Genomic DNA, 27,573 nt, shown 5'->3' with positions numbered 1-27,573 from the left:
GACAATTCTAGTCAAAGGCATAGTCCTCGCCAGAGGTATGGAGACATGTTAGCAAGGATCACATCGTTTGATGAACTTGGCTGCATCTGCGAAGAGAATTGGCCACCATAATCTAGCTTATAATACTTTACAGACCATAATCTCTCCCACGAAGTGGCCTCTAGCAATGCTTGAATGAGCTCCCTCCAAAACTTCTACAAATTCATCTTCCTGAACACATTGACGCATAATGCCATCTTTTCCCATCCGGTAAAGTTGTCTGGCTATTAATTAAGATGGGGTTGCATCCTTGATCAATTTTCTAGCTCCAACGTTGTTGAGCATCTTGTCCTCGGGAAATCCATTAGCTAAGAAGTGTTTGATTTCTTGTGCCCGCTGTGGAACCAAGTCAATCAGAAATAACATGGCATCTGGAAGATCATCTTTCAGTTCTGTATGGGGTTCTTCATTGGGGACATATGATCAGCCATGAAGTGTGTACATCCCTTCCTTACCACCACTGTGAAATCATATTCTAGGAGGATGCGCATCCGCCACGTGATTCAACCAATCATGCATGGTTTATTGACTAGATACAAGAGAGCCTACTGTCCCACAAAGAAAACAAACATGTTTGCTAACAAGTAATGCCTAAAACTTCAACTGCATACACCATGGCCAGTCCTTCAGGCTCGGTTGTAGTGTAGTTCATCTCGGTATCGTTTAGCTAGCGATTAGCAAAGTATATTGGATAGTCCAAGTTAAACTCACCTGGTTGTGCCAATATGCACCCTATCGCAAATTTAGAAGCATCAATGTGGACATTAAAAATTAAATCCCAATTGGGTGCTTGCAGAATCAGAACTGATGCCAAGACTAGCTTAAGCATCTCATAGGATAATTGGCATTCTTTTGTCAAATGAAATAGGATCAACAATTTGTACAAGGGGCGAGCAATCTTAGTGTAATTGTAAATAGACCTGCAACTATAGCCCATATGCCCGGTGAATCGCTATACACCCATTGCGTTCGTGGGTGGGGCTAATTCCAGGATAAGTTTGATCTTGTTAAAGCCTGTGGAAATTCCATTTTTAGACACTACGTGCCCGAGTATAACCCAGTGTGTTTCACTCAAAACTGACACTTGAAGGGGTTCAAGGAGATTCGACAAAGATGACATCTCTTGAATACGAGTCTCAAATACTTGATATGATCCTCTCATTTGGAATGGATGCATAGGTCTCTCAATATTCCTTGAAGGCTGTGATCATCAACCTTGCAATGTCACGGGAGCATTAGTAACTCCGAAGATCATTACTTTTGAGTCATAGACTCCCCATTCCATGGTAAATGCAGTTTTAAGCTCATCTTGTGGTGCTAATAACTGGAAACCTGATTGTATCCTGAGAACCCATCTAAGAAGTTGTAAGCCTCTTTGCCTACAACTCTTTCCAAGACATGCTCCATGAAGCACAGAGAATAATGATCCTTACAAGTCACAACGTTTACTGTGGGCTTTCCAGGTTTGTAGGTCGACCCTCACAATTTTCTCATCCTTGCATAGATAAATGCTATTCGAGGCGGCCTAGACCTGCGGCGCGCATAAAGGGTCTTCCTAGGATGACATCATAGCCATCCGGCTACCCATGGAAGTCCATCACCACAAACCTAACCCGGTACATCAAACCAAATGTCTTGATCTTTATGTCCTTCAGGATTCCCACCGGCTGAGCTGTAGCACCATCAGCTAGTTTTACAATGAGGTTGTTGCTCTCCATTTCAGAATTTTCCTATCTTGCCCAGCACTGTATTGTGACAATGCTCACACTCGCTCCACCATCCAATATGGCCTTTGCCTTCTTATTTTGGCTGAAGATCAAAATCATAGCATTCGTGTCATCACTCTCAAAGTATTGAACCAACTTGTTGACCGATATCTTTAGCAAATTCGACTCTTCGAGCAGAGCTTTGCCTACCTCGATTGCTACCTCTTCTAGGGCAACCATCTATCCATTGATCCAATTGGAGAGATCTCTCCAAAGGATGGGGTTTTTATCAAGAGGTGATGGGGTTTCTGTCCTCTTGACAGGGCTACTATGGACATTTTCACCTCTGTTGACAAGAAGGCACCAAGTTTGGCAACCGGTTCTCGGCCTTCCGATTGTGGTTCCTCAAACCCATAAAAGGATGCGGGATCCTCATCTAGATCTTGTTGCCAAGTAGGGTCTTCATCAAACATCTTATGATGCACGAGAGACTTTCTCGACGATGTGCTATTCGCGACTATCTCATCCACTTATCAAGGGTAGGCAAGGGCTTTAAAGCCCTTTTTGGGTTCTAATGGTTGGGATGGATGATGTCCATGTCTTTATTAGTCCTAAGCCGCTACTCAAATCTTTCCTGAAATTGTCGGACTAATCGTTGTGCCTCTACCAGGTGTTGCTTCCTCCATGGCTGGATTGGGGATTCATTTTGACCCACTAGGCTTACATCCTGTCTATGTGGTTGTACTTCACCTTTCCTACCCTTCTCCTCAAGCCATAGTGTAGTGGGGTTTAAGATCAACCGTGCACGCCCTGATGATGTCAAGGTGGAGACCGTTGTTGCAAGATCCTCATCCGAGCCGCTTTGGATGATGATGCAATCTGATCCTTTTCCTACCTTAACTGCACTTGTGTAGCCCGTACCCTTAGACTAAGAGGCAATTTATGTTTCCCTATTAGCATGTTTACGAAGCTCCTTACTCATGGCCTTAGCCTAGGCTTCAATGATACTAAGGACACCCGGCCTCTCTCAATACGCACTAGCTTAATGCTGGCTTTAGGACGAGGAGTTGATCTAAGAGTCCTTGTCATGGGACAATCTTTATAAAGATGGTCCATCCCACAACAAGAGCATAAGGGGGTGTTCAAATTACTTGCTATTGTCTCGGGTGCGGCTTGGTTTTAAGAAAGTGAGCTCCCTAGCATTTATAAAAGGCTATGGTCTAGTTGGCAACTATCTTGTACGGACACTCACTGGCGCAGTCCAGAGACCCTGGCAAGTGTAGCATTGGATACTGGTCTGCAATTCACGCTGTTCATGTCCATGGCTCGTTGCACTGCTGGAGCCGTCTAATACACTGAAACATATTGCTCGTCCTGCATGACGTAGTGACTTATCTGGCTTGTTTGATATGTAGGACTTTCATAAGAAGTGGGGTCGGGTGCCGACAAAACATAGTCATGGTCCTCCCACTTGCTCGATGGCTCTTCAATGATCACCTAGTTTATGAGAGTGATTCGTGGCGGCATGAATTGTAGACCTAGAATCGGTGGTGGCAATGGTAGCTTTTGATCCTGTAGGTGGTCCTTGGTTGGCTATGGGGGCTCCTTGTATGTCTAGTTGGCCCTGATTGTATCGATTTGGTGGTGCAGGGAGCGACAACGGTTGCCTTTGCTGGTACATGGCTCGCAACATTGACTTGGGGTATCTACATTGAGAAGTCGCGTGATTTCTCCATCTAGCACATTGAGCACAATAATGCGTCGGCCTTGCCCAAGGTGGTTGCCCTTACATATTCCACACGACACATTATCTCACCTCGAAAACAAGTGCGGATTACTTGGGCCTTCTTTGCCCAGCCCCCACCCTTGATCTATTGAGCCACTCGATTCAATAGATCCATGGCTACCTCATCTATGTTCGTGCCCTTAGGCACTTGGATGGTGTCCTTGGCCTCGACAGTGCTAATTGTCTTGCCAGTATGAGATACTTCAAAAGGAGCAACAGGTGATTTTTTCGGTTCTTTATCCTTCATGTTGTCGTCTAGGAGCACTGCGGTCTTGCTGCACAACTCAAAAGGATAAGGGATTCAAGGTAAACAAGTCATGTAACTTGGCATACAATCCTTATAAGGCCAATCTCACCATAAATCCAAATAAGGACAATGTGTAACTCAATTATGTCGAATTGTACGCCAAGTTTAGACATTCCAATGCTCAAATGATACAAGAGCTTGAATAAAGGTACAAATATACATTATTGACAAAGGTATCTTAATCCTCTATTCAAACACTATTCTTACAAAGGTATCTTAATCCTCTATTCTAACACTACTCAGTCAATATTTCCAAATTTTGTGCTGGATGTAAGAAAATATATCCTTATTGGGAGCTTCACATAGCAAACAAATTGAGTCCAATTGTACAATGTAACAAGAGTGCACAAGCGTTCGTAGGGACTATCTCCTTGTACCATGTTAAAGCAACTGCTTTTGGATGTAAAAGAGAAAGTAATTGATTTTTTGAAGAGCTCAGCAAGGGCCTTGGTGACCCTTTGCTCCATCCCCCTAGGGCTTGTATGAGATCATCCTTTTGGTGTACTTTGTAGCTTATCCCATAGGCTCTTGAGGTCTTCCACTGACGTTAATGCATCTTTCTTTCTCTCTTTGACTTAGGTTTCTACGCTTGCACTAAAGATCTCCCTGCTGCCACTATTCATCATCCCACCTCAGCTCAAGTTATCTACCGCTATTGTTCGTTGTCCCTCTGCCACTCAAGTCATCCCGCAACCACTATTCCAAGTTCACCGCATTGCTCCAAGTTCCAACCTCCAGGCCTTTAGCTTTACCTCTCATCTAGTAGTTCAGCTCCAGTCACGCTCTCGGTTTGTTTTCAGTGCCGCCTCCCAATTTTCTTCCTTCTTTTGAGCCCCTAAAGTCTTTGGAGCGCAAGAGTCTAGTCCAAAGTTCAAAGGTCCTAGCCCCCACCCCAGGTTTTCGCTAAACCCCTATCCCAACTTGGGGGTTAGTTTCAACATTGGGGTACTCAGTTTACAGGCCTTATAAGAAGCTTTTCAACATGGACTCTTTTATAACCTCAGCTTCAATACGCAAGCCCTCATATTCCACCATTACAACACTAGCAACACCCACTCCGGATGCAAAGACTCATTGGAGAAAAAGAATCATCTCAAACCCACAAGAGCGAATCTATTCCTTGGAACAAGAAGCGAAGACCTCAAGCTTCAGCTTACAACTCTTGGGAGAAAATGCAATATATGGAGTGTAATGGAAAGCAAGAAATTATTGCAAAGGTCATACACAAATGTTATGCATCCCCACCAGCACCAATACTTGTCTCCACGATTAAGGATATGAACACAAGTTCAATCAAGTTGATGCCAGCAACAAAGTCAATACAGCATATCTCTATGTGGAGGTAAAAATGTAGGAAACTTGAGCACGAAATAAGATGATCTTACGCATTGGGGATTGAAAGATGCATGCCTTCATGACGAGAAGGAGAAAGACATAGATAACATAATCGAAAGGAAGATACCACAAGTTACATGTCTTCCTTCATGACGAGGAGGAGAAAGACATAGATGGCATAATCAAAAGTAAGTACCAAAAGTTAGATGGAACGAAAATCATATATCTAATATCAATCAAAATGATATAGGTAATAGTTGTCAAAAGGGCACAGAAGCACAAGTTATATGTCAAAAGAGGGTACCAAGAGTTAGGATCCTTAGATAAACACATTAGCTCAAGGGTACAAAGATTTGGATATCAAATGACCTCACTCCAATCCAACTCAAACAAAGGAATAGTGAACTCACCAAAGTAAAGAAAGATTGCAAAGCAAGCAAATGGGCAATTTATAGAGATGGGCAAGCAATGATTACAGATTTCAAATCAAAACCCAAAGACTTGTCTTAGACTGATGTTTTAAAGGTCACCTTATAACAAAACTACAATGTCACTTTGTTCTATAATAACTTGAGAGGAGCTGGCCTAGTGCACTCCTGTGACTCTTGCGTTACTCAGATGGAGTAAATTGTCTCACCCTGAGATGCCTTCGGACTCCCTCTCCCTCTCTCTCTCTCTCTCTCACACACACACACAAAATTTTAAAGCCCACAAACATTACCGTGTTAACCTTAAACAAGGTACATAAATTCAATGTCAACAAATAATAGAATAATGCATTATTGCTTCAACTTTAAACAAGATATATGCCAAACACGAGAACATAAAATAACTATGTTATGCAAAGTAGACATTAATCCAACATTTTTATAAGGAGTTCATACTACACCATATAGCCAATGGGGCCAATGGTAAGAAGCATGTCGAACTTTTAATGCTTATTTCATCTTGGGATGGTTCATACGTTTCAGTTTTATCTAAAAAAGACATCTTATAGAACAGAAAGGTATCCTCCCATATCATCACGACAACTCAATAGTTGTGAATAAATAGGTCATCAAACATCAACTTCAATGACAAGATGGGTTGTAGGCATACACAATTTAAAAATTGCATGTTCAATAAGAGGTACATTGATCAATGTCACGACTACAAACATCATTTAGTGCGCTTTACCTGAACATCAATGACATTTAACAGGTATTGCAAGACATGACTCAATTACAAAAATAACATACAAATTTAATAATTTCCAGTACCACCTCAATAAAGCAATTCAAATGCAATGATTTTTTGTTTATAACATTATGCATGCACTCTTTCTCATTGAACAAATTGCACTTCAAGATGTGGATTTGAATGCAAAATGATGAAATAACATTATAATGCCCAGGAAGGGGAGGCCTTTAATCTTAGAACACTACCCACCTAATAAGGCATGAGAACACAATAATTGCGATAATCAAAAATTGATAAAATCTAGGCTGCATCATATACTAGCATCACCTAAAATGATTTACAATCCAAACGCATGATTAAACTCTTGTAGTAGTACCTTCTTTCCAATAAAAATATAATACTCATCCACAAAAGATTGACTATTTTCCAAATGGATTACCCAAACAATAAAAAGTGCAAAAGCCCTTAAATCAAAGGTGATGCTCACAACTTATACTCAAATGCCCATAAGATAAAGATACAAGATCAAGATACAGATAATAAAGTAGTACAATCAAAAGATCATTTGTTAGAATCCATACTAAATAAGCAGGTTGTCTGTTTTAAGGGAAAACATATGCAAACTTCCATTTACCATTCCGACATCAGGCACATGTATGAAAATATGATATACTTCTAAAACTACTCGAACCCCCTAATACAGATTTTGAATTAAATCAACTGAAGCACTTATCCAATCTTTAGAAAGACAAGAAAACTTAATGAGCATTGAATACTGTGAACCCTTTTTGCCCGAACAAGCTAGGTCATCAAGTTTTCCTTTGAATATAAATATGTTAGTAGATATGGAGGAAGTAGAGGAATGCATGTTACCTCGAAAATATTGTGGCACAAAGGGAGACAAACCCTTACCAGAGTTTATACCATCTAATGAGATTGAAGAGGGTCTATTTGTTGCAGTTTGGGCATCTGATCTAGGTTCAGAGTTGGATGACTAAGGTGGCCCAATTTAGGTTGCAAAGGTTGCTAAGATAGAAAGGATGACAAGAGAACTCCTATAACATTCACAATTTTATGGTATGAACCAAAGCCATTGAAAAATCTCTCGAGAAGATATACAATAAAAAAACTCTATGAGGGATGCTTGCAAAAGAAATGTGAATGGGTTCCAAATAATGAGGGATTAACAAAGGTGGAAGTCAGTAGCATTATTCATTGCTGGAAATCGAGGACATGAAGTTTTAAAAAGAAGCATGGATACACATAATATCCAGATACAGATCAATGCAATTAAAGTGAATATCGTTACATTTTATAGTAGATATGCACAGTATGTAAAGAACATTGACAATGATGTCTTATATAGGACCAAATTCCTAGGAAGCAAAATTAAAAATGGCACTTGCATTGAGATGAATTGAATACTTCAATCATAAATAAGTGGCCATTAAGAATGAGGTAAGGACCCCAAAATTGTTTATTCTCAACCAACACGGCTTGATTGTAATACAACCACCTTTATGTCATTCAAGATTGTCAGGCAAGGCCTAGTCAAGAGGGACACACAAGCAAACATAATACCTTAATGAGTGCAAATCTGCCAACAAATCACCAAAATAATGCCCATTTAAGACCGTCCTTTGTTCATGTACTGCATAGAAGTCCCACAAGAAATTGGAAAAGAGTGAACGGGTGACACCCCTGTGTAAGCCACTGATCCCATTTGAAAGAAAATATGCACAATATAACCTGCTTCCATTTACTTTCGATTAACTATCACCTTAAATGCAAGATAAAAGAGGCACCCTCAAACACTATGAAACATATCCCCAAAGTTTCTTCCCTTGCATTATTCCAGAACCTGTAATCAATTTGCAACCGTACAGGAGTAAACATCCAATTGTCTTCTATGGCCAACAGCCATAAGCTCTGTATTTTCATCAACCTGATTCCCCTGTACTCATTACAGTAGTATACGGGAGTCAGGAATAGCATATACATAGTTATATATCCATTGTTACACAAAATACTGCACACCTCACACTAGAACATGCATAGCTGTGCCACTAGAATTTTTATTACCTTACAATACAACAGCTGTGGTTGTATAGATGATTTTAAAAAATCATAATAGAAAGGATGTAAAGCAGTCTCAGGAACAATAGAGGGGTAGCTCCTGCTGCCTACAAAGATGAGCTCCCCCAGATCCAAAACCCCATTAACTGCAGAGATTTCAGAGCCTTACTGCTTGATGGTAAAAGAAAATCGATCTACAAGCTGGCCTATTTGAGGCAACATGCCCCAATTGAATGCACTAACCACAGCTGAACAAATTCCATGGGGCAATATGGATGGACCAGACTGTAGGAGCTTTAGTTCTTACAAATGAGCATAGCAAACCAAAACAAATTAATATCTATACACAGGGGCTCCACCAGGAGGTGGGGGAGGCGGCTGCCGAGAAGGTGTTCTCCGGTTAAAACTTACGTCCCCATTTTGTTCTGGATCACTGTAACGACGACTGTGCCCTCCATTCATTCTCTGGGAAGAAATTCGTGGTGAATCACCTACCATGTTCTGATCCAAAGAGCCTCGGTAACTGTCAGTTCCAGCCTGTTCAAACGCAACACGCCAGTCCTCACCAGCACCACCCGCAACAGAACCTGCTGAAGGTGCTGCAAAATGTACAAAGAAGCTCAGAAAAGACATACACAGAACCCTGCCAACATTCCCACTCCACCAATCGCACACATATGCACAAACAAAAGAGGCATCCCAATCTGACATCACAGAACCAACAGAAACTGTAAACCAGGCAGGCTCAGCTCATCATTGCATGATCATTATTATAGAATTAAAGATACAGGCAATTTAATCCTCACCCCCATTTGCAGACCAGCCCGTTGTTGAGGCACGGGCCTCATGCGTACTCAGCTGTCGGGTAAGACGGGAAAGCAAAGATGCCTGCCGCCTGTAACGCTCTCTGCGTTTCTTGACATCTTGATCTTCCTGTAAAAGCTCCTGGATTTTTTCATTGGACTGTGCACTGCGAGGCAGAAACAGAAACAGTCGTGAAAGTCTAAAACATGGTTTGAAATAAAGCACATCAGAGTCACCTATTGAGAATCCAAGCAACACAAACTTATTACCACTATTCACCTGATGGAACTGTAGAGTTGATTCAGCATAGCATCCTTTGCTCTCTCAACTTGGCACAACACTACTGCCTGCAAGGAATTTCAAAAACATGAAATAACAAAGCAAACAAAGCGCCCCCCCCCCCCCCCCCCTTTTTCACCTTTCTTCCTGGGGCCTGCCCAAGAGAAAACAGGAAAAAGAATATAGGCACACATCACAATGATCTGAGCCTCACTTTTGGTACATTTGCTGCTAAGCTGTTCAAAACAGCTTCAACATAGTCACGCACTTCTTGAGCCATGAGCCTCAAATCTTCATCAGGATCTGTAGGCCTCCTTACAGCAGTATCCTGTAATAATTCACCACCAGCCCGAGGGGATGGGAAAACAAATTAAAATTTTCAAGAGGAAAAAGCATACATGAGAGAGAGAGAGAGAGAGAGAGAGAGAAAGAGAGAGAGAGAGAGAGAGAGAGAGATGCGACAGCACAGAGATACGCTACTACGACAAATCAGCCAGCAGCAGACAGGTACAGCATCACAGGCTTTGAAGGCAGACCAAGCACAGCGACGTGTCACGCTTGAGTTGGCTCCAAGACAAAGTGACGCGGAGGAGTTAGTTGACCTGTAAGCAGTATGGATCTGTGAAGAGAGACGATATGATACTGCCAAGCGAGGGACGCAGAGTCCACACATGACACAGAGAGTGACCAGGACAAGCACGATCGAGGTCAGACCTATCTCCGCCCTCCTCAGAGGCGATTTCCCGAGACGAGTCACTCTTGAAAAACCCTAGGTCAAGGAGACCACACCCTCCGCCACAGTGTGAGACAGCTCGACAGATGCAGATCCGGCAGATCTTCGCAGTCCACGAGAGAGATACTATGGTACCGGGTTTCAGTTTCTGATTCAGCTCCGGACTCTCAGCTCCAATTTTGTTTGTTTGAGCTTGAGGTTTAAGATCTATAACTATAGCTTAGTTTAGCATAGCATTCAGCAAGGGCCCTAGCGCACCCTTTGCTTCAGCCCGTCAAGACTTGTATGAGTTTCCTGTCTATTTTGGTGTACTTTCTCCCATAGGCCCGCAAGGCCTTCTGCGGGCAGATGTTAATATATCTTTCTTTTCTTTCTAAACTGCCCGCCCCCCCCCCCCCCCCCCCTCTCTCTCTCTCTCTCTCTCTCTCTCTCTCTCCCTCCAGATATGCACATATCAGGGATGATTACCAGCAGACACTGGTAGACACCCCACAGCTCTAATCAGTTCTCTCCACTGCCTCTCCGGCAGCGTAAGGGTCTTTTGTTACTCATATTTTTTCGTACCATCAAGAAACTCTTGACCCCTCCACATCGGAGGAGATTTTTTTACTGAGGATTAGGTCCCATGGGTCGTTTTTGGCCCCCCAAGGATGATAATAAATTCTACTTCTACTTCTCTCCCCCCCCCCCCGCAGGGAACACATATCAGTGTTCAAAAGGTATCTAATCTGCAAAATTAGAACCAGTTCACATGGCCTAGAGGTGGAGAGGGGCAAGTGGGCAAGATCCAGCATCCCCCAAGAGGAAAGAATCTGTAAAATCTGCCCCACAAGGGAGGTAGAAGATGAACAACCTGTACCCTAAGATGTAGAGCCTATGCACACATCAAAGAAGGATATGGGGACAGCACAGGAAATCTGAAAAATCTGTTGGAACACCAGCCAGAAAGCTAGGGAGCTACTTAAAACAAGTTTTGGAACGCCAGAACAAGGTACTTGGGCTAGCACACAAGCTGGCACAAAATTACCAAATACCTGACAACCTTGTAAGAAATTCATTTCACTGGATGTAAAAGACCACTATTAGTTCAATAATGGTCACCAGTCCCATAGATCCACTCAGACTTTAATACAATCATATCATCTCTCTCTCTCTCTCTCTCTCTCTCTCTCTCTCTCTCTCTCTCATTGGCATATTGTACTCATCCCCCCATTTTGCACGCACCCAGGGGCGGTTTTCTTGCATCTAGTTTACTTTGTATTTAGGCTCAGATTTGACATTATGTACTTTCACTTGCATTGTATTGCGTAGCACTTAGATGATATTCGACGATGCCTCTTCTTTGCGACACGTTGATTTTGTGCTATCTTGTATGCAGAGTTCTTGATGTCCCATGGGCCCATTTTGGCCTTTAGTGGACAATAATACACTTTCTTTCTTTCTTTCTTTCTCTCGATTCAGAGACCAAGGAGCCAACTTTGTCTTCTGATTCCCAGCTCTCAGTTTCCTTCAGCTTGTATTTGATTTTGTTCGAGCTCTTGAGCTCCTTAGATCAGCATAGCTTAGTACTCAACAAGGGCCCTAGCGTCCCCTTTGCTCCAGCCCATTGAGGCTTGTATGAGTTTTCTTTTTGGTATACTTTGTCCCGTAGACCCACGAGGCCTCCCGCAGACATTAATACATCTATCCCTCTCCACCCATGCCTCAGACATCCCGATATCTCACCCAGCTAGCCCAATCACAGTCCACCATTTTGCCATACACTCCTAGTTTTGTACCACAGCCCTTTCCTTTTTGCTTGGGCGAGGACTAGCTGACCCAGATGCCTGGGAGTCTTTGCTCACAGCATTCGCGTACTTGAGGACTCGCTGACCCAGATGCCTGGGAGTCTTTGCTCCCATCACCAAATGCCTGGGACTCTTTGCTCACATCATTCGCGTACTTGAGATGTAGTTGACTCACTTCGCACAAGAGCAAGCCCGCTTCACCCAAGAGCAGGCCCAAGTCATTCAGGAGCAGGCTGGCCTCATCTAGGGGCTCAAAAAGGACGTCTTGCAGCTCCGACAAGAGGTAGCAGCCATCCATGCAGTTTGTAATCGACGAGACTATTAGATGGGTAGATGTGGCCAAACGGGAAGCTACGAAGGCAACCGTTTCGGCCACTCTCATGAAGCAGCAGCTGAGAGCCAATAAGGCTCTTAACATCAATGTCCTTGGTATTCCACTCACCGATGCCACCGATGAGCAATGCGACTGCATTTGAGGCCACTACTCTTGGGGTAGCTGAGCAAGATTGAGAGGGCATGGTGGGTGGGGAGAGATCCCAATCAAGAGCAGCCCCGTTTCATACGATTCCATCATACTCATGCACAATTTCAGCTCTATGGCGTAGATCAATCTTACGGGACCAGCCATCGATATCCATGGATGAGGATCTCACCCCCTTACAGATTAAGAAGAGGCGCACTCTAATACAACAACAAGATCAGGCCCGCAAGGATGGGAAGTGGGCGGTAGTTCAAGATGGACGACTCCTTATAGCGTCGGACATCTACCTCTCCCCCCCCACATAGGGAGGTGGGTCTATGAGACTCAGCATACGGAGACCCTATCCTGTACCATTTGGAACTGTAATGGAACCTTACGGTCAAAACCAGGGAACTTCTCAAAATCTTACACATGTCATGACATAGTCTTTTATACAAACACACATCAGAGTCCATAGCGCCCACTACCAGGAGCTTGCTTACAGAGATGAGACCAAGGACACACAGGGAGTACGAGTATCGAGAGGAGTAAAACTTCTTTACAAGTCCACTCTTTTGGGGACCATCTCAGTAGAGCGGAGAGATACACACTCCAGATTTCTCTGAATTCGGATCTGACACACAGACTCTCTCTCTCTCTCTCTCTCTCTCTCTCTCTCTCCCTCCCTCTCTCTCTCTCTCAACAGCAGCTCTGCAGGCCTTCCAAAGGCCATGTTGGAAGATACTTGCTTCAATCCAAACCTAGTTGATCTTTTCAAATGTTTTTGCAAGGCCTTACCATAGCCACAATTATCATCAATCTAATTCACAAGGCAAGGATTCCATGTATGCAAGCAGCTACTAGACCATCATAATGGGTCGCCTAATGGGCAAGGTATATAGAGTAGCACTTCCAATCTCACCAAGTGTGTTGAGTACACAGCATACAGGCAACTAATTAGGCATGCATCAAACGAGATCACTCCCATCCTTACAGCTCTCGTGGAGGAGGCCAAACACTAGAAACAGAGAGTACAATGTTGCTTCATGGATTTCTAGAAGGCCTTTGACTCAGTACCACATGCCTGTCTCATCTGCTCCAAGCCACAAGTATCACGCATGATGTTATAGTTGCAGTCATGGCATTGTACAAGACAGTCACAAGACCGTGCACCAGATAGGGACTCTCTAACGAAGTTAGTGCACTATTAAAGTAAAACAGAGATTTGCTCAATCCCTTGCCTCTTTTGGGCTCTACATCCATAAGCCGGCCTCTATTATGGATGCTTTGGGTAGTGCTTTGAGCGCGATGGTTACCAGATGGTGCCACTCACATGGCATGTCTATTGACCACCTACCTGCATACCAATATTCCCTAAATGTTTTCTTATTGTGCCTGACACATTATTAGATTCGACGGCTTAATGGCAAGTATAAGTAAACATTTGTAGAACTTGTTAGGGTACTTAGCATCTGTAGCCATGTAGCGTTATGGTTTATTTTAATTAAATTGAGGAATATTTTACCAAAGAGCCATCGGAAAAACTCGTTCGCATGGTAGGAGCTGATTCATTTGTAGAGCCCTTCGCGGAAGAGGGTGCTCCTTTTGAGCCTTGGGCTGTAGAGCGCAGCTTTGTCATCCATTCTGTTTTTTCTGTCATGTTCTCAGCCTTCAGTATGATAGCATGATGTGCTGCAAAGCCCAAGCCCAAGAGATCATAAGCATCATAAACAGGTATGTACCACAAAGAAAAAGCACTTCCCAAAAATCATTACACAAGCATTCATAAGCACACCTTTCACAACAGTTTTATATGATACTTTGTTGCTAATTTTAAAGGCAAGGCTCGGGTTCTTCTCCTGCCCATTTGCACGCTTTGAGCTCTTTGACTTAGCTGGTGGTGCCTCATCCACACCATCATCCTTGTCGGAAGCTTCTTCAATAATACACTCCTGATCATTATTCAAAATTATAACCCCTTCAGACAATTATAACCACTTCAGACAATAATCAATTATAATGAGAAGACTGTGCCAATTCAAGACTGTGCCAATTCAAGTATAACAACAACAACATCTCTCTCTCTCTCTCTCTCTCTCTCTCTCTCTCTCTCTCTCTCTCTCTCTTTCCCTCCCCCCCCCCCTCACTAGCTTCCCACATGGTGGTGGATCTAGTACTGTGGACTATCTACTAGGCCCACTAGACTTTATCTCACGGATACACGACTTCTCCATACCCCCCCCCCCACTCGGAGCTGATCACTCATACTTGAACTTCCATATCGCCACCACCATGCCAACCACAGGGAGAGCTCCCCCCACACACTCAGATCCACTTTGACCATGCTCTTGACCCAGTATACATGAGCCATCTAGCCAGGGAGATCCCAGTTATACTTGGAGATGACATAGACCTCACCAGCGCCTCCGACACCCTTGTCTCAGTGGTACAAGACGCTGCTATCAGATCTTTTCCCACGACCCGATCCGAGCGGGCCAGAGATGGGAAGATGCCTCAAAACCCTTGGTTCGACAACAAGTGCAAAGAGGGGAGAACCCACTTCACACAGCAGCAAACTCTGAGTCATCTGACGCCACCTGAAGCACAGAGGATCTATCGACGACGGACACACCATAAGAGAAGGGCTTTCCTCACACACAGGATGGATGAGATTGTCAGATCGTTCCGAGGAGACCCGACCACTGGATGGGGATTTCTATCAGAGGGGAAGCCAACTGTCCCCATTTCTGACCCAGATGTGTGGCACACGTATGCGTGCTCCCTCTATGATGTCCAGATGCAGACACCGCCGGATATGTCCTCCACGCCTAGGCCCACCACTTGTCATCTGTTCACCACACAGAATGTACGAGCTGCACTCCGCCATCTACACAATCGGAGAGCGCAAGACCACGAGGGCCTCTGGACCGACACTTTGCACATGGACAGGAGGTCCTAGCCCCAATCCGAGCACAGATGTTCAACCGAGCTGTTTGTCACAAATTTCCACCTTCTTGGAGTGTCACCACTATTGTACCGATACACAAAGCCGGGGACCCTATGGAGACGGGGAACTATCGGACTTTTATGATTGACCACACTCTGTCCAAAATTTAGGGATCAGTTCTAGAGAGGGAACTCAGCAGTCATACAGAGGCAGTGAGCACTAGGACAGGTAGGATTCCGGAGACAGCACTCTACCCTAGATCACATCTTCAATTTGAGGGTTATATTTGAGGAGGCGAGGTCTACACACCAGAAAGTCTGCACATGCTTTATAGACTTTCGCAAGGCTTTTGACACTGTCCCACGATCCCGCATGATCAGGAGGTTACAGAAGCTATAGATTCCAAGGACACTGATATGGGGGGTGATGAGCCTATATGAGTCAATCAGAGGCCGAGTTCGTGTCCCAGGAGGCCTATCGGATTGGGTCGAGAGTACGATTGGAGTGAAGCAGGGATGTCCCCTCACCGACTCTCTTCGAGATGTACATTGATGAGATCACCTCTTTCATACACTGCCTAGGGGGCGAAGGATCACCACTAGCCAATCTCATTACAAATATTGCTATACACTAATGACATGGTCCTCATCTCATCCTCAGCGGAGGCGCTGCAGAGACACTTGGAGGCCCTAGAGGTGTTCTGTAGAGAGAGAGACTTAACAGTCAACCTTGGGAAGACCAAAGTTATGGTCTTCAACACCTCATACGCAATAATCCGATGACTCAATTTCACTTATCGAACCGAGCCAATGGAGATAGTGCAGTCATACACATATTTGGGAGCAGTCTTCACAGGACCCCTTTTCACTATGACACATGCAGCCCAAGCACGACTCACACGAGGACAAGGTGCTCTGGCTCGATTGGAGAGGCAATGTTTCCAACCACACTTCCAAGATCCACCGACGAAGTGCTAGCTTTTCGATACGCTAGTGCAACCGACTGCCATGTATGTAGCACCTTTCTAGGGATGTGATCTACCGATAGCAATGTGGAAGACATTTGAGCGGTTACAGGTGACCATGGGATCTAGGATGATTCGGAGCAAGCCCTCAGTCCCGCATGAGATAATAAAGGCAGAGTTCACCACGACACCACTACAAATTGATGCCATCTTTCAAACAGTGACTTTCATTCATAGAGTCTAGGACTTAGCCCATTGGAGACTACCGAGGCTAGCTCTGGAGTCATCCAAACGACTAGCAGAGAGTGGGGCAGACACATGGTATGCACGTATATCCACATGGTTTGCCAGACATGGGATTCAGATGGACAGGCTTCCCCCCTCTCAATATAGTTTGGATGCACCCCCTGAGTCGATCCCGCGAGATGATATTAACCATATCATGCGGTTAGATCTTCTCCAGCTCCATACGTATCAAGCTTGGGGGGGAGATCAAGAGCTCCCCACCAAGACATAATTCTACCGTGACAATTTTCTGAATGTCTCAGAGGATGGATTCATCGTCACACCCCTATATCTCGAGGACAGAAGAGTCTCACATGTGCTGAGGATCACCATTGGGCAAATGCGGGTTTCATCCCATCAGCTGAGGATTGAGACATGGAGAGAAGCACGTATTACCTAGAGAGCAGCGGACCTACACGCTATGCACACTGGGAGTGGTTGAGACAAAGAAACACTTTCTTTGCACCTAACCAACCTACTACTAGATCTGGGGACGATACCACTGCCTCTATTAGGACGAGAGTGGCTTCGGCCCACTATCACACTTGATCCATTTCCATGACCAGTTTTGCATTGGGCTCTAACTGCTTAAGATGTGCCGACATAGGGAGACCTTGCTACGACAAATCAAAGAGCAACAGGAGCGTTCACACCACAGGATGCAGAGGCTGACCACAAACAACGGCACGTCACAGATTTTTATGCATTCAAGTCAGCTCTAGGATACAGTGGGGTGGAGGAGGAGGAGGAGCTAGCTGCTATGCGGGCAGCTTGTTACCCAAAGAGGACTGCAGAGGCCAGCCACGACACGAAGACCGCCCAAAGCACACTCGATTGAGGTTCGCCCTATCACAGCCTTCCTCAGAGGGGACCGCCCGAGACGAGGGGTCACTCTGAACATAGCTCAACGAGTTCAGAGATCGAGGAGACCACGCCCCCCTCCGATGCCACAGTATGAGACAACCAAACAGACTCAGACTGAGATTCGAGACATTTTCACCGCTCATAGACGAGCCACCACAGTGCCCGGTTTCGGTTTTGGTTTCTGAGTTTCCATTCCAGTTCCAGTTCTCAGCCTGCTCCCGATAGCAGATAGCACATGATTTGATATGATATATTTATTATTTTTGTACTTGTTTTTGTTTGAGTCAATGAGCTCTTTTTAATTCAGCACAGTACTCAGCAAAGGGTCTTAGCACGCCCTTTGCCTCAGCCCCTTGTGGCTTGTATGAGTTTTTCTCTTTGGTGTCACTTTGTCTCATAGGCCCGCGAGGCTTTTTGTGGACGTTAATATTTCTTTCTTTCTTTTCTTTCTCTCTCATTCCAATTTTGAGGGGAATCCTTTGGACATAGTCACCACCTATAAATACCTAGGACTGGAATATAAAGGCAACTAAAAATGAAATGCATGTGTCGAAAGGAGTCCTCGAACTACTATCTCGAACTACTATCTGTGCAAGTCACAATGTTGGCTCTAGTGGTAACATGTACAACTCCAAAGAAAAGTTCTAGGAGGGCTGAAAGCTCTATCCAGCTTCCAAAAAAAATGCAGAAAGGCACATCTAAAAACTGGACATGAGTAAGTTTTTATATACAATGCTAGCGCAAACGATGATCCTCTACGGGCGTCCAACCTAGGCACCCGGGCACTCGAGAGCTTATTGAAAAAGAATATAATTCCGGATTGGAGAACTAGGGGTCAAGGAACAGGCACACTATCCCATCCTACTGGCTGAGACCACTATCATACCTCAGGAGTGAGAAGCCTTGTGCCAACACATGGTCGACCTCAACAAGCTTGAGAAGATGGATGCAAACAGGAGACCACAGAAAGCAATGGAAGCTAGAAAGACTACAAGACGGCACAGAGAGGGGATGAACTGGATGGAATTATAGGGATGCTGATTTACCAGAAGATACAGGAAACTCAGAAATTTGTTGCCGCAGAAAATGCTACAGAAATTATGGCAAGACCCCAGGACAAAAAATGCAGTACAGGAAATTAATATGATGAACTGTCAGATGCACAAATACCTCCAAGATAATATATCAATGTCCAAAAGGCATTTAATCTGCAAAATAAGGACTAGCTCACATGAAATAGAGGTGGAGAGGGGGAGATGGGTAAGACCAAGGATCCTCAGAGAGGCACGAATCTGCAAAATATGTCCCACAGGAGAGGCTAAAAGATGAAGAACATGTACTCCTTAAATACAAAGCCTACGCACACATCAGAGAAAAATACAGGGACAGCAAGGACAGAAGGGACACCCTGTGGAACAACCAGCCAAAATATAGCAAAACTACCTAAAAGGCATTTTGGGTCACCGTAGTAGCAAGGTTCTCGGGCTAGTGCACAAGTTAGCAACACAAGGACTCACGATGTAGCATGTTTTGTAAAGATTTCTTTCAGAGCGTGTAAGAGACCACTATTAGTTTATAGTGGTCCCAGTCCCGACTCCCATCGATCCTGAAGGGTCACAAGAGGACTATAATACAATGATATCATCTGAGGTTTGCCCACAGGTCCAGACACCGCCAACCACAAGTCACATCTCAAGTTTCGCCAGCCGCAGCAGGTCCAGGTGCTAGAAGCAGCAGCAAGTCTAGCAGCTGACAAGCCGCCAGCCCCTTGCTCCACAGTTATGTTGGACAATGGGAGCCCAAAAATGAGTGATGGAAGAGCAAAAAGGAAGAGCAAAAACGAGGAGATGTATTGAAAATGTTGCAACAACCAGTGGAGGCTCAAGAAAGAGGCAATATGACAAAACCCTAGGGCTAAATGCCCTAACTCGACTAAGTGTCCTAACAGACCTAGGTGGTACATGTACTAACTGTACCAAGTCCTAACTGACTATAACTAGGCCTACAAGGCACATACCAAGGAATAAGTGGCACCTATGGAAAGCCCATAGAATGCCTACAAACCCTCCTCCATGGTATGGGCTGAAGTATCCTGGACATGGCTCAAGATACCTGAATATCTAATGTCATGATTGCACATGTTCATCCTGTAAGGATATACCAACCTATGACTGTACAGAGTACAACACATCAAGTTACAAAAGATAGTAAGTTTGAAGCTTTGCCGAAAAGCCTCAAACTTAGGTCGAGGTAGGGCCTTCGTAAATAGATCTGTCAAGTGGGAACATAAGACAACTGAATATCATTGGCTGATAATTGCTCTTTAACATAGTGATAGTAAGCCTCAATATGCTTTGTGTGAGCATGGAAAACAAGATCCCGTGCAACAGCCAAAGCACTCTGACTATCAGTGAAGATGACAGTAGGAGTAGTATGACATGCATAAAGATCTACAAGTAGCTTCCGCAGCCAAACACACTCCACTGTAGATGTAAAGGCTGCTCTATCCTCAGCTTCACAGCTAGAAGTAGCAACTCTACTCTGCTTCTTGCTGAACCAAGAAACACATGAAGTACCAAGCATGAAACAATTACCACTACGTGACACACGAGTGTCCGAACAACCAACCCAATGACTATCAGTGAATCCATTCATGACAAGTGAAGTATCAGCCCCATAAAAAAGGGCTAAATGCTGAGTGCCTTTGAGATATCTAAAGACACGCTTCACGACACGCCAATGGTGCATAGATGGACTGAGTGCCTTTCAGATATCTGAAGACACGCTTCACGACATGCCAATGCTACATAGATGGACTGTGCATATATGTGCTAAACTGTGAGACAGCCTACGTTAGATCAGGTCTCATATGGCATAAGTAAATCAAACAACCAACTGCCTGCCGATAGAGAGTGACATCACATGTATCGTTGCCATCCTCAGAAGAGAAGTGAAAACGTTGTAAAAGCTGTCCAATGTACTTGGATTGTGAATCAAAATGCCCCCCTCACTGCTAGCAAATTGGATGCCCAGCTAATATTGCAAAAGACCAAGATCAGACATAGCAAATGTCTTCTGCAAATCAAGCTTAAAATCTGCAATTTGCTTAGCATGTGTCCCAATCACAAGCATGTCATCCACATAAAGGACTACAATCAGCAAATCTATCCCACGCTTGTGGATGTAAACGGTAGCCTCTAGGGTTGTTATGAAAGCCAAGTGTGAGCAAATAAGTATGAATCCTGGAATACCAAGCCCGAGGTGATTCATCAAACACAACATCCCGACTGACAAAACACTTGCCCATGTGGGGCTGATAGAGCTTATAGCCCTTGCTTTCCGAGCTATACCCAATAAAAATGCACTTGACAACTTTATCATCCAACTTGATGTGTATTTGTGAAGGCACATGAGCATAGGCCAAGCATCCAAAAGTCCTCATGTGAGAAATGTGAGGCTTACGACCCGTCCAAGCCTCATAAGGTGTGATAGTCTGCAATGCCTTTGTGGGACATCTGTTCAAAATGTAATTAGCACACATTACGGCATCCAACCACAACTTGTTGGGCAAATGTTTGCCTTTCAACATGCACCTGGTCATCTCCATCACTAACCTATTCTTCCGCTCAGCCACGGGATTCTATTGAGGATATAAGGCACCGTGCATCGATGATGTATGCCAGGTGAAGCCAAAAAAACAGCAAACTCCTTTGACATGTATTCACCCCACCTCCCTGTATTAAGATGAGCAATGTGCAGCCCACTCTCATTCTCAGCCAAGGCAATAAAATGCTCGAAGCATGAAGAAACTTCAGATTTGGATTTCAAGGCAAAAATCCAAGTGTACTTGGTGAAGTCATCAATAAAAGTGACAAAATAATAGAATCCCCCAAAAGCTGCAACCCTCCTGGGTCCACCAACATCACTATGAACCAGATAAAGCTTGCATGAGGCACCAACTCTCCCATCCTTGGGAAATGCAGCACGGTGCATCTTACCAAGCAAGCATGGTTCAAAAACATGCTTTGAAGGCATATGCATTTTGGGAAGATCAACCACCATACCATCCTTATATAACTTCACCAAAGCTCCAAAGTTGAGGTGTCAAAACCTCTCATGCCACAAATGGGTATTTGCCATGGTAGAATCAAGAGCAAAGGCATGTGCATCAGCAAGTGCAGCATCATCCAAACATTTGTCATAGGCATCAAGTCTATAAAGACCTCTAGTCAATGTGCCAATCAAGACCATGGTAAAGGTATGTGTAGCATCATACACTGCACACCTAACACCATCAAAAAGAACCTGAAAGCCGCATGTAGCTATGGCTCATATAGAAATGAGGTTCTTGCGAATGCATGGAACATAAAGCACATTCTCTAGAGTGACAACACCACCAAAGACTGAAGTAAGAGCAACTTGCCCAATACCTTTCACATTAAATGATGCATTATTGACACATGTGACACTGCCCCCCTGAGATGTATGCTCTAATGACCTGAATAACTTCCAAAAGAAGTGATGTGCTTTCTCATCAATGTTGGCCAATTGCTCTTTCAAATCCTTCACATTAGTGAGATAGGCATCCATGTTACCACCCTCTTCAAGCTTCAAGTCCTTCAACTGCTTGCAGAGATAGGAAACCCAATACAAGGATGCAAGCTCATCCCGAGCTTGCCTAGCTGTCTTGCAAGACCGGATGTGAGGGATAATAACATGTTTCACTGAAAGAGCAATCAAGGCATGTGCTTTGGCATCATGACCATCCCACTGAATCTGCCCTGTGTAGGAAGCAAAGTAACATGTAGCTGTAGAAGTAGCATTAGAACCATCACCCAAAGACCCATCCTTGAAGTAGGCTGGCTTTAGGAGACAGCATTTCACTTTGGATCATATCTTCACCTTATGGGCAGTCATTGAGGAGGCACGCTTGCGATCCCAGAAAGTCTACGCTAGTTTGGTGGACTTTCAAAAGGCTAGTTTGGTGGACTTTCAAAAGGCCTTCGATACCGCTCCATGAGGTCATATGATCAGACGACTACAAGAGATGCAGATTCTAACTGTTATGATTTGGGAGGTAATGAGCCTGTATGAGTCATTCAAAGGAAGAGTACATGCTCCTAGAGTCCTGTCAAACTCGATCGAGCGTACAATAGGAGTGAAGCAGGGATGCCCCCTCTCGCCGACTTTATTTGGGCTATATATTGATGAGATTAGGGAACTAAGGCCATGGCTTGGTACATTGCGTCATGTAAGCTTGTACGGGGGTCATACAACCAGCTGTACGGGGGCCTTTGCGTTTGATATTGTCTCTCGGCTCTGATGTTGATGCGATAATCAATGCTATAGAAGACTAGCTATGGCTCTTAGGTGTAATAGTCTATGTAGAAGACTTGGAGTGAAGCCCTCTCTTAGCAAATCAGTGGAACTATCATATTTCCTAGGAGCTTTGAAAACATTGATATGGAGCATGGTGGAAAATGGTTTTTTGGAGTTTCGACCATTGGAAGAAATGGTGGAAACGGAGTGTCAGTTTGTAAGGTTAATAATGTATATATATTGTATATTATACATACATTATCATTAATGAAAACTTTACAAAAGCTGTAAAGATACATCTTTGATCAAGTTCAAAGAGGGAAAGCGTGGCAGAGCAGAGGAACAGGAAGATTACACATAGAGGATTCAAGATGTAAAGGAACTTGGAGATTTGAGAGAAGGAAAAGGACCAGTTTCCAAGCTTGATGCAGGTGAAGAAAAAATGACAAGGAGAGGAAGCCTGAAGTGGTGCAGGAAGAGGAAAAAGTCGGGCTGAGGAGGAAGAAGCAAAGAAGAGTGGCTAGGAAGCAAAGAGGAGAGGACCGGTACAGAAATTGCGATCCGTTGACACAAGAAAATGGTATGTCAGGCGCAATGCGAAAAAATTTGGAAAGAAAAAGAGCCTATCCGAAGCACCGTTTCATGATTCGAAAATGGTTCAAAAACGTTGCACCATTTCAGACCTCTCGAAATGGCGCTTTTGGAAACTATGCAAACCATCGTTAAATGGAAGGTTGCTTTGAGTTACTCTAACTATGCCTCCGGGATGGTTGCATTAATCTCCTCTATCTTATGATCAGCTGAGGTGCATTAGTGGACTATGTTTTTCCATGGGCTCCTATGGAAGCCAGTTGTAAGTTTCCATGGAATGGGTGGGTCTTCTATTCCATTGTGTGTACGGTGACCTCGCATGTGCACGAATCTTTGGCTGTTAGATTAAAGGTTGGTGCTTGAACTCCTCGTTGCACTTTGGCTTGGTGTTGAAGAGGTTGGTCCATGAAAGCCAACATACCCTCATCAAGCTCCTCATCAAGGGTGACCCCTTCTTTTTTAACGAGGCCTCTATGAAAGATCCATTTGTGCGAGTGTTGCCACGGGTTCTTTGTACGAGGAGTGTTTCGTAGGGGTGCGTGTTGAAGTAGGAGCTTCTAGGAGTAAGCCTTCTAACAATAACTTACTCGAGAGGGCTCGACTTTGCATGTCTAGGTCAATGTTGCCCAAGTTGCCCTTTGCTTGTGGCCCAAGTTGCTCCATACAACCTCTGTGGAAGGTCATCAACTACTTCCAAGGCATGGTTGTCATGTCTGATCACTACAATACGTACCGTTTGATATTAGTGCGATACTAAAAAAACTAAAATTCTGGAGTGTGCATCTGATGGTACATGGGGGAGCTAGATGGAGAGGGTGCTTAATGGAGCAGGAGATGAGAGGGAGAGGAAGAGGGAAAGGGAGAGGGAGAGGAAGAGGGAGAGGGAGATGATGGGGGCAGAGATGGAGAGGGAGCTTGTTGCAAAGGGAGAGGGAGATGGAGAGGAACTCAGGAGCTTGGGCTGCTTGGTGGAGAAAGAAAGAAAGTTAGTTATATTAACATCTTCGGGAGGCCTCACGGGCCTATGAGACAAAGTACAATCAACAGGATAGCTCGTACAAGCCGCCACGGGCTAACGCAAAGGGCTCGCTAAGGCCCTTGCTGTGTGCTAAGCTAAACTAATAGTCTCAAAAATTCAGAAGCACTCTCCGAGCTCTCAAGAGACACCAGTAGGCAATGCAAGAACTCCGAGGACATATCCAAGAGTCGTGGTATCTCTCCGATAAGAAGCAAAGATGTCACATATCCGTAGCTGTCAAGCTATCTCTTGTCGTGGTGGGGGTTGTGGTCTCTGGGACCTCTGTATCCGATGGGCAGCATCAAGGGTGACACCCTAGGTCGATTAGTCTCCTCTGAGTGAAGCAGCGATGGGCTGAACCTCTGTTGTGCGCGCTCTCGTCTTCCTCTATGTCTCCCTATCCTCTACTCTGTGGCATCGCTGCTCATTGATCCAAGCTGCCCTCGTGTTGGCTATCTCCTCATCCTCTACTCCAATGTGTCCTAGAGCTAACTCAAACGCACAAAAATCAAACCCTTGCTGTCCGTTGGTGCTATCTCCTCCTGTTGTCTGAACTAATGTAGCAGAGTCTCCCTGAGCGGTCAATCGAAAGACACCAACACACACTTGATCGTGGAAGTGGATCAATCGAAAGAGTGGTCCAAATCCACACCAGTCTTGGTAGAAGCAGTGGTAACGTCCTCTGATCTCATAATCAGCTGGGTAGATGGATAGAAAGTGATCCTTTGTCTCCACTACTACTAGCATGCATAACCTGCAAATCAGTTGCTCTCTAGGTGTGCCTGCGGCCCTCCTCGCCTCGATCCTCAGCTCGTGTGACAAGACCCACATCTGTCCTATGGCAATCCTCAATGCATGCATGCGTAAATCGCATGTCCTCCAGATACTAGCGCCTGATGATCGATTTGTCATCTGATACCCTCAGGAAGTGATTACGGTAAAATTGGATCTTGGTAGGAAACTCCTGGTCCCCTCCCAAGTCCGTGAGAGGGAGATGGAGAGAAGAGAGTGCTTAGTGGAGAGGCAGAAGGGGGAGAGGAGTTTATATGGAGGTTTGGAGGAGAGGGAGGCTGAAAACGGGCCGAGAATGAATCTGCAATTGTCTGCTTTTGGCAAGAATCCCTAATCCGCAGGTGATTGAACGAGACCGTACGGAACCTATTACGTACGTCGAACGTAGGCAACGATGTTCCAACGCAACTCTACACTAAGAAAGCTGGACCTTGAGAGGCAGGGTACAAGACCGCTAGCTCTTTTTTCAGCGCCTCTTAGAACGCTAATATTTGTATTGTGTTCAATGCCTCTAATATAGGGTAAGTTTTTTTGGGGACAAAATTCCATAAGGATGTCCTGACTCCAACAAATCAAAAATGCCTTGAGTGGAGACAAGTGCTTATATGGGCATTGTCCTCCAACTATCAAGTTGTCAACACAATGAGCAAGTGCCTCTCTCTCCCTCAGACACACCCCCGAAAAAAGGTTAGTACCAAAAATATGAGTTCATCATATACAATTCTCAAAAGGATATGTGTGTGTACTTCAAGTACATGTTGCGAAGAATAAAGCAAACAAAAACACAACATACTTTACAATGAAAATATCGGATTCTCGCAACAAAGTTTTGAGAAAATTTTATTTGCACAATTAAACAAAAGATCTTACCTCCATATTAATGATTCCTCGAAAAATCTTCTCATCCGAGGTTTTGGTATACCCTAGCTGTGGCATACCCAAACCACCCCCCCCCCCCAAAATCCCGCAATGCGGCCCCCAAGTAAAAAGAAAAAAATATTGAGAGAGAGAAAAAAGATGACATGAATATCATCATAGCTTCTATGAGACTTGCCAGCCAAAACTCAAATCCACATATCAACACGATCTTCGATGACAACCTTGCTATTCTTTTCATTGAAAACGAACCACCGCTTGCTCCAACCATTTGTTTTTGCACTTTTCTTTAAAAGATAGCCTACATGAAAACCCATCAACCAATTTATCTTCTTTAAACTACAAGTAAAATTTCAAAACACTTAACTACAAATCCCCACTTGCAAAGAAAAGTAGCAAAACACTCTACTAGCCAAAATATATATGAAAGTTGCATACAAATGTGCGATGGTAATTAAAAATATCACAAGCTTTGTTCAGAAGCATCAAATCTAGTCTTGTTTTCCCTAGAGCAAACTACCTCAAGAAGGAATATACAGAACAAAAGATTAGTGTTGAAGGCATGTCCCAAAGTAGCAATGTTAGAAATCTGAAATGTTAGAACAAAAGATTAGTAGAACGCATATCCCAAAGTGGCAATGTTAGAAACTGAATGCATAACAGCCTCCACCAAGCACCCAAAGACCACATGTAACGTCAAGCATGTGGGGCAATACAACCTGCCACAAAACTATTGGTCATGTACCGCCTTGCCACATCTCACACCACGCCATAATTAGGACCACAAGCCCTCATTTATTCATTATATCTCACATTTTTAGCCTTTATTTGCACATGTTTGTGAGGGGTGAAAGCCATCACCTCCAACACACACCTTGGACAAGCCAAATGATACACAGAAGCTAAGGCCACAACATCATTAAGAGCCCAGCCATGAGCCTAATTGGAGAGCACAACATCTACAGTGAGGAGTATAGCAAACAAGAGAAAGGGAATACCTGGCCCACAGCAAGACTATATTGATATAGTGGCAGTCTCTATATAAAGAGTCTCAAGTATGCAAACCATCTACATGTCTGAGTGTGCCAACTACTCTGATCCCCCTCCGTTGCTAGTGCCATAGGGCCAACTAAGGTAGCATGTGACATCTTAAGTGTATGTGACCACTTGAAAGGATGCATAAAACCATAGAGGAGTAGCCCCAACCTATGCTAGCAGGACATGGTGGGGGACCCATCAATTGCTATGGAACATTCAGGCAAGAAGTAGAACATGAAGTCTCTCAACACCAGATACCCATCTATCTTAGATAGATCTAGGCCTCCAATGCGACTGCCATACATCCAAGTTGGGTAAACAATAGAGTCGAAGAGAAGAGACTTCATCCAAATATCTTGAAAAGTATTGACGCTCAAGTCTAGGAAGA

The 27,573-nt window shown here is 44.2% G+C and overlaps 1 protein-coding gene across 1 annotated transcript in view; it reads right to left on the bottom strand.

Annotated features, from left to right (window-relative positions):
- Positions 1 to 8,390: 8,390 nt before the first annotated feature.
- LOC147890759 (dynamin-2A-like) overlaps positions 8,391 to 27,573 on the bottom strand; it is an 81,731-nt gene continuing 62,548 nt past the window's right edge. Inside the window, exons 17-24 of the mRNA XM_087389602.1 lie at positions 26,372 to 26,448; positions 26,142 to 26,198; positions 14,287 to 14,443; positions 14,017 to 14,183; positions 9,726 to 9,839; positions 9,512 to 9,579; positions 9,235 to 9,398; positions 8,391 to 9,027 (exon numbers count right to left, since the gene is read on the bottom strand). Of these exons, the coding sequence (XP_087245728.1) occupies positions 8,762 to 9,027; positions 9,235 to 9,398; positions 9,512 to 9,579; positions 9,726 to 9,839; positions 14,017 to 14,183; positions 14,287 to 14,443; positions 26,142 to 26,198; positions 26,372 to 26,448 (1,070 nt within the window). The 3' untranslated portion in view covers positions 8,391 to 8,761. The remainder of the gene's footprint in view (positions 9,028 to 9,234; positions 9,399 to 9,511; positions 9,580 to 9,725; positions 9,840 to 14,016; positions 14,184 to 14,286; positions 14,444 to 26,141; positions 26,199 to 26,371; positions 26,449 to 27,573) is intronic.

Source organism: Dipteris shenzhenensis, chromosome 18 (assembly GCF_047967505.1).
Source record: "Dipteris shenzhenensis isolate YYH24624 ecotype China chromosome 18, Dip_SZ_1.0, whole genome shotgun sequence".
Classification (NCBI taxonomy): Eukaryota; Viridiplantae; Streptophyta; class Polypodiopsida; order Gleicheniales; family Dipteridaceae; genus Dipteris; species Dipteris shenzhenensis.
This window is presented reverse-complemented; position numbering and strand designations above follow the sequence as displayed.